Here is a 13,425-nt window from a genome sequence, read left to right as displayed (position 1 = left end):
ATGAAAGAATACGGGGAAGCACCGTAGTGGAGGAGTCGGGTTGTATTGCGACTACTCCCTTGGTTCAATATTTGCTTAGTTCATTGTTTTAACGTCGTCCACAGACGTCGCGCAACACAAGATTGCTTTTCCATTTCACTTAACGTCGTCGACGTAGCAGCGAGTCTAGTACTCGAAGGCAGGGGCTGCATCCTGGACGAGAGAGATTATCTCGAGCTTTTCAAGGAAAATTTTTATCCAGACAGTTGAGACTTTCTGCAAGTGATGTGGTTCTTAATGAAAATGGTAGTTGAAAAAAATCGCGAGTGATTTGCCTCACTGTAGAGCGGCAGTTGTCACACGGCAACCGTCTGCGATTAGAAGCGCATGAAATCATGCAACCTTAGGCCGTTATTTTTCTTGTAAATTAATGCAGTTATTTGCGAATTAGTTGCGGCCATCAGAATAGCTGAATTGAGGGGTATATGGGGTGAGGGTAGATTTTCGCTCTAGTAGCGCTTGTTCAAGATGAACCTTTGAAAACATGGACGCAATAAAACTCTCTTCGCATCATGAAAAACTGACTGAATCAATCATTGAATCAATCATTGAATCAATCAATCAATCTAATAATCAATCAATCAATCATAGAACGTTTTAAAACCTGGCATTGATTGTTATTATTATCAGCTTCTTGCCACAATCGTGCATACTTTTAATATTCCGAAATGATATTTGCGTCGCATGTGCCGCGATCTAAAGATCGTCTGAGATTTCAAAACACGCAACGCTCGTTTTATCTTACCTTCGTCAGCAAAACTAAAGTTTCTACTAAAAAGTGTTCGCTTGTGGCGCTTATGCAAAACAGAGTGGTGTCTTATGCCGTACGTGTAATTGCCCGTCACGTTTGTACAAAAAGAGACTAACCGCGACGATTAGTACTAACGCAACAGCTTTGAAAGCACCGTTGTCCCCTCGTCTCAGGAAAACCGGCGTCAGCGTCGGTGTGATTGTAACGCGAAAATCAGCAGCGCCGGCTTGCGTCGCTCACTGGAAAATCTCGCGAAATTACGGAACTATCGTAACAGACGACGCACGAGCACTATGCCATGTCGTATATAAAGAAGCAGAACAGACGGGCTTCTGGAAAGCATGTTTCCTTTCTCTCAAGTGAAGTCAAGAGGTGGATTCATGTCGCTGGTTAAGTCAATGTACCTTTCTGAGCCGCTTGGTGGGGTACCACATCAATGGATCGCTTTCACGAAGGAAGTGATTATACGCAAACGTACTTCTAATGTTCCAAAAGTCAATCGTCAGTGCCATAATATGAAGGTATACGATGTATTGTGCCAGTGGCAGCCCAAGGCAATGTGTCGACACTGGAAACTATACTATCTGCGCTAATCAATACGCTCGATCTGCCCACGACGTTCTTTATGTGTACATTGGCCCAAACAAAACCCTCACGCAACTACGAGAGGGTGCGCAAAGAGTTCGTACGGTGTAACACCGCGCTACCCTCCAGCGCTTGCATCTAGAGAGTGATCAGTGTAGAAACTGATGCCTTCATGAATAAACGTTGCAAAATCAGTGATGACAACTTTGAACAACAACTCCTTTTATAATGTTAGAGCATGCAAAAAAAAAAAAAAAAAACTTCAAGCAAGCCGCACTACTTTACGAGCGAGTTTGAGCGAGTTTGTGTCATGAACATAAAGTTCGAAAGAAAGTAACGCAGTTGCAGTCGTTTACCGTTATGTAGTCATCAGTTAATTTTTGGGATCCTTTATTGACCGCTACAATCAGTTATATTTGGAGTGGGCAAGAAACCAACCAAGGTATGCAGATGCGGCTAACCTGGGTCGTATTTTTTGCGCAGGTGTTTGCAGCATGCAATGAGCCGGTTACATTTCAAGAATTCCGCTTCGGAAATCCATCGCTCATCTACAAGTAAACATCCACAAGTAAAAGTTGCATCGCTTAATGACAGTGATAGCTTGCGGACTGGAAGAAATGCCTCGAATTTCGGACATTTTTCTGTTCTGCAAAGGCACATCGGAGCAACATCGTCATCACCCGAGCCAACCGGCACCTCCCCTCAAGCTTTTTTCATCGATGGGCAAGGGACCAACCAAAGTATGCAGATGCGGCTAACCTGGGTCGTCTTTTTTGCGCAGGTCAGTAGAAAATCTAGTAGCCACGAATTTAAAAGCGACTCCTTGTGTCTGGTTGTAGTCCCTTGCACAAGGGTGTTGTGTGAATGTGTCGCGAGTTGTTTTGACTCTTTGTGCTTTATTGTTCTTTTGTTAAGTGGCGATATAGAAATGAACCCTGGCCCTACGGTTTCTGAACAACTGGCAGCTATACTTGATAACGAAAAGGAGGCAGCAAATGAGCTTAGGTCTATACGGGAAAGCTTGGAATGTCATGTTACTGAAACTAACACAAGGGTGGCTTCAATTGAGCAGAAATTGCTGTCATTTTCAGAAACCGTACAAAGGGTAAAAGAGTGTGAGCGTCTTATTTCAAAGTTCAGTGAAGAGACTGCATTTCTCATAAAAAAAATGAAGGCCTTGAGAATAGAAGTCGACGCCATAACTTGATTGTTTATGGAATCGCTGAATCCACGACCAAAACAATGGTATCGCTCAGGGATGTTGTCCTGACAGAAATATTTGAAGAGACATTGGGAATAAAAGTAAACAACCTTGACTGCATACACCGATTGGGAAGAAAGGGACCAAACAAAACTCGGCCAGTGATAATGCGCGTTTTTAATTTCGGCGAGAAAATGCAACTTCTGAGAAATGCAAAGAAACTGAAGGATACTGATTATTCAATGTCGGAGGACTATTCGCCCAGAATTCAAAAAATGAGAAAACAGCTTTGGTAGACCGTTAAAGACAGCCTCACGCCTGATGATAAAGCGTATCTGAAGTACGATAAGCTGGTTCTCAACAGGGTGACGTACGTGTGGGATGACAACAGAAACGAAAGACGAATACTTTGCGGGCCCGGTACAGATTCAGACATAACACAAGATAATGAAATCCAGGCTGCACCTCAGAATAACAGAATGAGAACCCGGCGGTTGGCAGCAAGCGGGACATCCAATTGACAAGAAAATTACGATTGTATTCTACGGTTACTTCCTTTAAATGTGCAAAGTATTGTGAATAAAACTGCCGAATTTGAAGCGCTGCTTTATGACCTTGACTCACACGTCACGCTGCTGGCGGAGACCTGGTTGCACGCCGGAGTGCTGGATAACGATATTCAGATGTGATAGACAATCCCGAGGGGGTGGAGTTGCTATTGTAGTTAAGGAAAACATTACTGTGACAATTTTGCCAACTATTCCTATAATCACGAAAGCGTCTTTTGCAAAAGTTATTTTTGCGGTGATTCCATTGCCCTTGGAGTTGTGTACCGCCCTCCTACAGCAGATCTCGCATTTCTTGAGCAAATCTACGATTATGTACAGCGTTTCTGGGGTGAGCACGTGAAGTTCGTCTTAGCCGAGGACTTTAATTCACCGAAAATCGATTGGTCGACCATGAATACGATGGGCATGAACGCTAGACACTCAGAGATTCTTTTGAACATCGCATTTTCATGTGATAAGCTCAGATTGTTACTGGCCCTATACCAGAGTCACTGCAACTGCAAGACATATTATTGATTTGTTGTTTATAAGTTCCGCTATCAAATGTGACACGGTTGATGTCATTAATGGGCTCTCTGATCACAACTTAGTATTTGGCACATTTTCCTTTAAGAGGTGTTCTAGCAAAAACAAGTCAGTGATTGTTGTGAATGATTCCAACAGGGCAGATGATGAGACCATCCTAGACTACTTAGAAACGAATTTGGACGGTTTTAATGTTAACGACAATGTGAATGTTTTGTAATGTAAATTCAAACAAATTTGTATTCATTGTATTGCCATGATTGTCCCTGATAGGGTTAAGAAAAAGAAACAGAAACCATGGATTACGAGACAGAAAAGAATCCACATGAAAAGAAAGCTTAAGAGAATGAGACGCTCAGGCAGACCTCGAGACCCTGCTATCAACAACTCTCTATCAACACTCAGGTTAAACAAGCTAAGGAAACCTTTTTCACTATCACTTAAGGCAATTTCCTCAAAGAGGCGCCAGGGAAAGTTTGGAGCTATATGGGCGGCAACAAATCAAATAGTATTTCGTTAATGGTTGATGGTTCCTCGGTCTCAGAGGCAAATGCAGTTGCCGATAATTTTAACAGTTACTTTCAATCCGTATAAGCCAGGAAAGATACAAATCTTGTTACAAAGCCTGAAGGGTACATTTCTCCTATGCCTGATATGTTATTGTGTCCCAGGAAGGTATTTTAAACTTACTGCTTAATCTTGACGCTAAAAAAGCTGACGGACCCGATAGTATTCCTACAATTTTTTTGCGCCGTTACGCGGAATGTATTTCGCACTACTTGTTCCTCATTTTTAACGCGTCACTAGCGCAGTTTTCTCTTCCGGCAGACTAGACTGGAGAGGTGCCCGTATCATACCCATATTCAAGTCAACTAATCGCCTTTGTGTATCCAATTACCGCCCAATCTCTTTGACCTCAACAAGTTGCAAAATAATAAAACATATAATCTGTCGACACTTGACCGTATTTCTTGAAGAAAACAAACTGTTATCAGACGCACAGCACGGCTTTCGGCATGGCTTATCGACTGTGACGCAGCTCCTTAGTACATGCCATGATTTTGCACTCGCGAATAATAACAAGGAACAGATCGATGCTATATTTTGGACTATGCGAAAGCTTTTGATAAAGTGCCTCATAATAAACTAATACAGAAACTTTATGAGATCGGAATAAATAGCAGACTTATCGAATTCTTTAGGGCTTATCTAGAAAACAGGTACCAGTACGTCCAAGTTGACAAGTACTGCTCGGAGACACTGCAGGTAACATGAGGGGTACCGCAAGGATCGGTTCTGGGACCAATTTTATTCCTTATTTATGTTAATGATATCATGAAAGTCATACACGGTGATGTTAAGATAAAGCTTTTCGCAGACGACTGAGTTCTTTATACCTCAGTTAAATGTGTAGCTCACCAAATTAAACTTAACAAAGCACTCGCTGATGTTTCAGGCTGGTGCACAAATTGGAACATGCTTTTAAATACTGACAAGTGCTTAGTCCTCCGTATATCTAGGAACAAAACCGTTTTAAAACATTCTTATTCTGTGGATGGCATTGCACTTAAGGAATCGCCTGCTGTTAAATACCTCGAAGTTACTATTACACACAATGTGAGTTGGGATCTTCATATTGATACAATTTGCACCAAAGCCTTTAAATCTCTGTGGTTTATTCGACGCAAGCTTTCAAAAGCACCCATACATGTGAAGCTAGCAGCATATAAAGCATTAGTCCGGCCATGTCTTGAGTATGCTTCGTGTCTATGGGACCCTTATGCGGCGAAAAATATTCACAAAGTAGAAAGAGTTCAAAGAACAGCGGCCAGATTTATTTGCAACAAATATAAACGCACTGATAGCGTGACAGAAATGCTTGATTATCTTGGTCTCGATACACTTCAAGCGAGGCGTTCTGAATGCAGGTTAAATACTTGTATTTAATATATAACAACATAATTCAAATCAACAATCACAATTTTATTACCCCTCACAGTCTGCGCACAAGCTCGCGTTTTGATAACGGGAAAATGATTGAGGAATATACCCCCCTGAACAATACTTTCAAGTATTCATTTTTTCCTAGAACCATACATGCTTGCTATAAATTACCTAGGAATATTGTGGACAGTGCCAGTGCCGAATAGTTCGTCGCAAATTTGAAAATTCTTGGGTGAAGTTGTACTTGTATTCCTGCATTGTTTTTTGTTGTTGTTTGATATGTTTCATGCTTCGACTTTCTGTAATTGATTGTGATTGCCTTTGTTGATGTATTCTTGTACTGTAGTTTTTATTTGTGTCCACCCCTGCTTGGAGCCAAGCGACTCTGCAGCATTTTTAAATAAATAAATAAATGAATAAATAAATTAAGTAATGCAATTGTAATCGTTTACTCATTTTTGTAACGTGAACAAGATTGCATGGTGACAATATTCTGTTCTCTGAACGAGAGAGCTAGGGTCTCGCGACATTCAACTTGCACCCAGCTGCTTTCTTGAAGTTAATCATAGACTGTTATCCACGAATGAATACTCTGTGGTTGCGTCACTTAAGACAATACTTGTTTCCCCTCTGCGCTGGGAGGCAAAAATAAGCATCTGAAGGCTGATTCTTATGCTTCAGTTTGTCTCGCTGCTTCTGATGTCGAACGAATTAGAAAAGATTGGCATTTCGAACGCTTGTGGGATGCAACATTGGAACACTTTAATTTCTTAAAACATGTACTCACTTGGTTTTCTTGAACTAGCCATTTAAGCCAGAGTTTCCCGCAAATCTGCAAGGCAGGAGGAAAGAAATCACAAGTAGTTATAGCTTTCAAAATATGACTGCATAATAATTACGCATCATTCGGCGTCAAATATATGTACAGAACTCACTTGTTAGAAAGAATGCTTTGAGGGAATTTTACCCTCTTTGATACAAAGGGTGCGGTGTTCTGTGCGCGTATTTTACGGATATTATTTCTTTCACAACACGCTTTCTCGCATTGATAATCTCTCTTGATAACGGTTCGATCTTTTCATACTTTAATACTTTTCATCAATTAGTAGCCATTAGTTTCGCGACATCTACGCTTCCTATATCCTGTCTAGATGGTAAATAATGACATAACTATATAAACACATCTAGAAAAAATAGGTGGGGAATATTGTCCAAAAATATACTATCTCGCTTTGACAATCTGTATTTATATAGGCTCTCCCGTCTAGATACTTTCATACTTCTCCAGCAACTAGTCATTCTTGATTTCATCACGCTTACTTTTGACAGAGCCTGTCAAACGTTTTTAGCGACAATGCAATTACATAAATAAGCAAATATATTTAGAGAAAATTAGAGGTATATATATATATATATATATATATATGAAGGAAAATCTACTTTGTGTTTAATCATCTTTCCCCCAAACAGACTACATTACTAATTTCTGTGATTATCTAAGCAAACATTAAAAAAAAAAAAAAAAAAGACACAAAAGTACCATCCCCAACGCTTTCCTCGGCCTCGCCGACTGTTGGCTTCTTTCCTTCATGTATTATAACGAGCACCCTCATTTCCCCTTAATTGATCTATATATATATATATATATATATATATATAAGAGTGTGCTGGAGGAAACACTAAGGCATTAAAATTTTAAATATCTGTGGCATGTGCAATGTGGTCTGAGCAGAAACCTTAGTGTCAGAGCAGAAGCTTAAAAGACAAACTCAATCACACATTTATTTGCATCAAAGGAAGAAACATGATAATAAAATGAAATTCAGTATAACCAAAAAACAATTTGGAGGACTATAGAGTATAGGTATGTTTCCTTTCATCGCTTCCATAAATACTGCTGTGAAGTTTAGTGTCGCAAATGAATATGCAGCAGCAGAACCCTTAAAGCAGCTCTTTTCATTCAGCGCACAAGCGTCGTAATTTACAAGGAACAATAAGCATCAGAAACTCTCTACGCCAAATAATTCATAAAGACTGCAGGAATGCAGTGAAAACAAAGTTATTTACCTACCCAAGAACACACCACACAGAATACGTAAGTTAAATAGCGAAAAATATCGTCATGGTTACAAATCTGGGTAAGCAAAAATTATGGGGAAGGTGTAGGGGTGCTTAATCTCCCCCTTTAGGGTGTATCATGGCAGCGTTAATGGCTCCTGTTTGGTTCGCGCACAGAATAAAGACATTGCTGCTCGCCTAATTACTAGTCTCTAATTAATTCCTCTAATATATCGCGCATTCTCGTTAAGCGTCCAGTCGTATGCCAAAGACCACGCGACATACAGTAAACATAAATCTCCTCTTAACCAAGCCGCACGGACGTGCCTGTACAACATATACGGGTAACGTATCTGGCTCAGAATGCACTGGTGCCGGCAGGTTTGATTCTGATCTCATCCTCCCATTGAGAGAAAAGGCTTAAGTGGCAGCTCCTGTCAAATCGGCCATGTCACGTGTCCGCGTGACGTCGCACAACCCTACAACCGATCAGCGCCCGGCGATACCAGCCACCAACTACCACCTGCCAAAGCCACGTCCGTGATCTTTCGATCGTAACGCCCAAGCCGACAACGTCGACAATGCCAGATTTTCTGGAGAATGGGGACTTTAACGCTGTCACGTTCGAACCACTAAATCCACCGATGTGCCCGGTAGAAAGAACTAGTCGAAAATAGCACAGTAAAGCGATGCAAATGAAAAAATCTCTGCCACGCGTTATTGATGTTATTGCATAAAATGTAATTGTAAGAAGGCCAAACTGCGCATCTCCATTTTCAGGAGAAAAATATGAGTGCTAAGTTCGTTGTGCAAGCCAGGAATTCGTAATAATATAATCACCTCGGCGCAGCGGCGCCCACGAAACGGCCGACAAGTATGCGTCTGTTTTGGTGCCATGATTAAAAAAAAAAAAAAAAAAAACAAAAGACCATGGCCACCGCTTTCACCGGATTTAAATATAATGCTTGGAGTACCATTTTTTTTTTCTCTCTCTCTCTCTCGTTGCTCTGCTCCCTTCGCGCATCAATTAGTCGTCACTTGCACGAAGAACAAACTCACCTCACATTTCGCCCTTAATATTGTCACGTGTTTTTGGGCATCATAACAGGAAGGAAGAAGCTGAACAAAGATAGAGGAAGGAGAAGCTCCTCAATTAGCGAAGCTATTCTAGAAACGTTAGTTACATATAGAGGCTATAGCGGTGCAACATTTCAAGAGACCAATAACAACTATAGCGGCACTTTTGTTATCTGGAGCACCCAAGTGTCTGAGCTATGTGATATCACGCTTCACTGAAAGTGACCGATGCTCGCGCGGAACACAGGTGGTGCATTTCGCTCGGCTAATAATGTTCCATTGCCGGCACCTTGCTCAGAATGCTTACCCTGGGAGCTTTGTTTGCGAAGGTGGAATGCGGAAGAAGAAACTGCGATACAGGAAGCAGAAGTTGGTTAACCTTGGGAAATCCCTCTACTCACACTATAAACGCCTTCGGCACGTACTGAGTATGTAACAATATTTCTATAGGTTCCACCTCAAATTATCCGAAGCAGCCAAACTGCGAAGATGGGAGCGGAGGCAGGACGCGTACGAACTTGACTCCGCGATGGTGAATGCTGTCAAATGAAATCCATTTTCCCGCATTACTTTCTCTTTTTTTTAATATATATTAGAGCTGTCTGACTGGGGATGTAAAGCAAGAAGGAAAGCCGACCATGCTTGTTCTCGCCTATCTCGAAACGCACATCGCGCGCTGCTCTGAGGTAGGCTGGAAGCCCTTCCCTGCGCAGCGCCTGCGTTTGCAAAGATAACCGTGTGAGTGCTCATTCGGAATTGTAATAAATATCACACCTACCTTTGCACACTGCGGCCTTCCACGAGTACAGTCACGACCACGAGTACATTCAGCGATAGCGCAGTCTAGACAATCCGAAACTATGCAAAGCGAAGGTTGTGTGTTGACTCGGCGGTTGGAAATTTTCTAGGTGAGTGTAGTGACAACTTTTTTTTTCAACCTAATAAAATACGAATAATGTAGCTGCTTACTAACTGAATACGAGTTAAGTAGTGACAGCATCGAATCTAACACGAATCAAAGATTTCGACTAATATTCTTTTTCCGAGTATTTATACAAATTGAACAAGGTTGCGAAGCATTGAATCGGCAGGGGGGGCACTGCGTTGCGGCGGTAATTTTGAAATGAAAGATATCGCTTTTGAAATACGCAACAATAATCTTTACTCAGGGGCTGCAAAGCTAATTCAATATGTTAATTATTCGGAGTCGTATTATACATGTAGAAAAAAAAATTACTTTTTCTTATTGATCACAGAAAATAAATTAGGGGTCACACTTCAGGATTTGAGACTGTTAATAGCGAGTATGAGTGATGAAATTCAAGATCAGGCATAAAAAGAATGTTGCTAAACTTTCCTAAAACTTTTGGCCGGGGTTACAGTCATAGATTCCATGTATGAGCATTATGAAATCTTCCACACAAATGAACGGCACAGTGGCACTCTAACATTCATAACGTGCATGGTGACCGCGTAAGGATGGTACGCAGCTCTTGTTTGGGCCCTCGTTTTTTAGTAGTCGTCGAACAAAAATACTCCAGCGAACCACTTCGAACCCCGTGACAACTATTCGAAAAACTCTAAACGTTCGTAAAACGTTCAATTCTATTTGGATAATTTTCCAAATGCATTATCTGATTCGTTCAAACAATCGAATTCGTGAATATCCGATTAGCATCAGAGAAATCGCGCTCCACTATAGTATTTACCCTGTTTGTGCTTCTGGATGTTTTAACATAAACGAAATTAAATAAAAAGGAAGGCTATTATGCACCTCTTCACACAGCATAAATTGAACGGAAATAAACTTTTCCTTTCAATAAATCCATCTATATATCTGTTGACATGCCGGCACCTAGCCATAGTTTATTACCTCCTTTGAACTTCCAGCTGTCGCCAACTCAGCCGGCATAAATCATTAATAAAGTTTTGGTCGCACTTGCAACACACCTATTGGTGTGGTAGGTAAGGACTGTATGCTTGCAAAAACGCTTTGTCGAAGTTTTTGCCTCAAGTCATCACATATTTATCCTATGCAGCACTTGATGTAGCTATCACTGTTTGGGCATGCTGAGCTAATAATGAGTGTTGTAAACGAAAAGTTAACATGGACTTAGAACAAGAAAAAATATTTATAGGCCCTCTTATTTTCTTTCCAAGTCAAAAATCCGCTTACCTCTGCCAAATAGACTCTTTTTGAGTTGCTTGTACAGGCGGCTTTAACATCCCCGTCGCGGCACAGTTGCCGGCAGCAGACAGGACGTCCTGCGAGAGTCTTAAGTGGCCTATGAAACTTCCCCCATCGATAACACGTCAGGCACAACTCGCTTATCTCGGCATTGCAGCGCCACAGGCAAGGGGAGGCTGGAGGAGAGGTATGGCTTAACTGCGTGGAAAGCGCTGAAGGAAGAGAGGGTTCTAGAAAGGAGGAAAGCCTCTCCAAGACGTCACTAGAGTGCGTCATGACCACAAAGAAAACGGTAGCTTGGCTATAAGATGGGAGGGGGGCAAAGAGGTGTTCTTTCTCAAGACCTGCACATAACGAACGTACCTCACGAATGATAATTCGACAAAACAAACGATTAAAAGAACTTATGTATTTATTTCTGACACAAAAAGCTAGAAAGGAGAGCGCCGTTTTTTTTTCTTTTTTTTTTTTTTCAGAAAGGTACACTTGTGATGAAATAGAGCAAGTGGTTTCTGGGAGACGAATTTCCTCATCGGAACCACAAAAATAAAGGGGCACATAAAAACCACTAGAAAAGCAAGGTTCTAGAAACACTCAGACCGATGCACGAAAAAATAACTGAAAAGAAGGGAAGACGCAGATACCGCTAGCTAATTCCAACGTGTACTACTTTGTGTCATAGTGGGATAGCTCGTATACATCTGGCATGGTGGAAACAGCGAAAACAAAGAGAACTGGTAGGTGTGTCGTCTTGTGGGTCACGTTGTTTTTGCAAGTTCCACAAACTCAGCATAAGGATTATTTAAGATCTTGAACACGCTGAAAACGACCGCACTTGCGTCCACAAGAGTGACAAAGAATAAACGAATAGCGAGCGAAAACAACGTTAAACCCCGTGATCACGCTCCGAGGAATATGCATAGAAATGGTAATCGAAAACCAAACAATCCCCAAGTGGTCGAAATTACTTCGTAGCCCTCCACTGCGGCTCCTCTTTCTCTCTTTCCACTTTCACTCCCATCTTCCTCCCTTCCCTTACGGCGCGGTTCAGGTGACCACAGAAAACAAGTTAGACAGTTACCGCGCCTATAAATCAATCAAATCTGTCTGCACGAGGCAGCGGAGGTGGCTTAGCTACAGAGCTACTAGCAGGCCCGTGCATTTTCTTTTCCTTCTTCCTACAGCCACAACAACAACAACAACAACAACAAATACGTACGTTACATGCCTTCCGACTCTGGCTGGGGATGGCAGTGTTGCATGCTCCTAAAACTTACCTAGGCCAGGCCAGAGTGTAGTATGTGTGAGCGTGAACTTCTTGCCATTTAGAAAATGGCGCTAATCTCCCCCGCAATAGCAAGTCGAATAGCCTCAATTTATCTTAGCATCATGCCAGGCTCTGGCAGGTGAGATTAAAAATATTTCAAAATAAATATAATACATATACGTGTTCAGTCAGTATTTCAAGCTTGATATACAAAATGTGAAATTTCTTAAATGCTATTCTTATCATCATAATTGCTTGAAAAATTATTGAGCACACAGTTTGAAGGTGTGCGTAAAATTTCGCGTCGTTAGATTGCTCCTTTTTGTCATATCTGGAGATGAAGTACTAAGTTCCGCCCTTTTGCACATCACTATAGCGTTTTTTCAGTGTACGGAAACATTTCCGATCTGAATTTGCCCTGACAAGAAAACAAATATATTAATGAAAGATGGCTGCAGCTGCAATCACTTAAACGCATTGCCCCTAACAGCTACACGGATTTCAACCCAAAGCCACCTTCAGCAGCGTCCTCGATAGGACGTATTTTTCTTTAATTACGAATTTTCTGAGAAAGCTGTATAACTTTCCTTCGTATGGTAATGCTCAGCTGGAGGCCAACGATCAACCACTCTCTTATTACAAATTCTACTCTGCCTTGGGGGTTTCCTCTAAACTTTGGACTTCCGGCATTAATAATGAAATCCGAACGGCAGTGCCAAAAGCCAAGATGCTGCGCGTCATGTTTTTGGAGGGCCGAACACAAATTGCCAATGTTTCGCTATATATCTGACAGTATCGGTACGACAAAAAGTGCGCGAGATGTGAATTCGCGGTATGAATTTGTTTTTTTCGAGGTCGCACAAAATGGGTCATTGAAAAGCTTGCAATGCGGAGACATGCGAGCACCACTTGCTTGATCGAGAATTCTTGGCGCTAATTAGCATATAAACATTTATTTATGACAACACATGAAATAAACCGCAGTTTCACTGATGGCTACGAAATCGACCTTATCTGCTTTGCCAGATTTTGCAAATTATCAGCCATTAAACCGTTACCATCAGCATGCAAGCTTAGGTGTGCCAAAAATCGTTACACATAGCAAGGAGAAAGGCAACAATGCGATGGACTGATTAAGAGCGTGAATGACAATGAGAGGAAGTTTGGTGCTGATGTCTAGAGCTAAAGCAAACTTGACGGCATATTTCTGTGTCATTTCCC

The 13,425-nt window shown here is 41.5% G+C and overlaps 2 protein-coding genes across 6 annotated transcripts in view; one reads left to right on the top strand and one right to left on the bottom strand.

Moving 5' to 3' along the window:
- The window catches only part of LOC146196790 (uncharacterized), a 30,844-nt gene extending 19,806 nt beyond the window's left edge, over positions 1–11,038 (bottom strand). Inside the window, exons 1-2 of one of the 5 annotated variants that reach the window (XM_084598522.1) lie at positions 10,926–11,038; positions 6,402–6,446 (exon numbers count right to left, since the gene is read on the bottom strand). In XM_084598522.1, coding sequence (XP_084454648.1) covers positions 6,402–6,423 — 22 coding nt within the window. In that variant the 5' untranslated portion in view covers positions 6,424–6,446; positions 10,926–11,038. Of the gene's footprint in view, positions 1–6,401; positions 6,447–9,417; positions 9,438–9,527; positions 9,603–10,925 lie in introns of those variants that run through there. The other 4 variants (XM_084598519.1, XM_084598520.1, XM_084598521.1 and 1 more) reach the window with 4 other exon arrangements.
- LOC146196786 (uncharacterized) overlaps positions 9,550–13,425 on the top strand; it is a 168,731-nt gene continuing 164,855 nt past the window's right edge. The window contains exon 1 of the mRNA XM_084598527.1: positions 9,550–9,657. The gene's annotated coding sequence lies outside the window, so the exon portion shown is untranslated. The remainder of the gene's footprint in view (positions 9,658–13,425) is intronic.

The sequence above is a fragment of the Amblyomma maculatum genome, chromosome 3, assembly GCF_055883805.1.
Source record: "Amblyomma maculatum isolate TAMU_Amacu chromosome 3, ASM5588380v1, whole genome shotgun sequence".
NCBI classification, from domain to species: domain Eukaryota; kingdom Metazoa; phylum Arthropoda; class Arachnida; order Ixodida; family Ixodidae; genus Amblyomma; species Amblyomma maculatum.
This window is presented reverse-complemented; position numbering and strand designations above follow the sequence as displayed.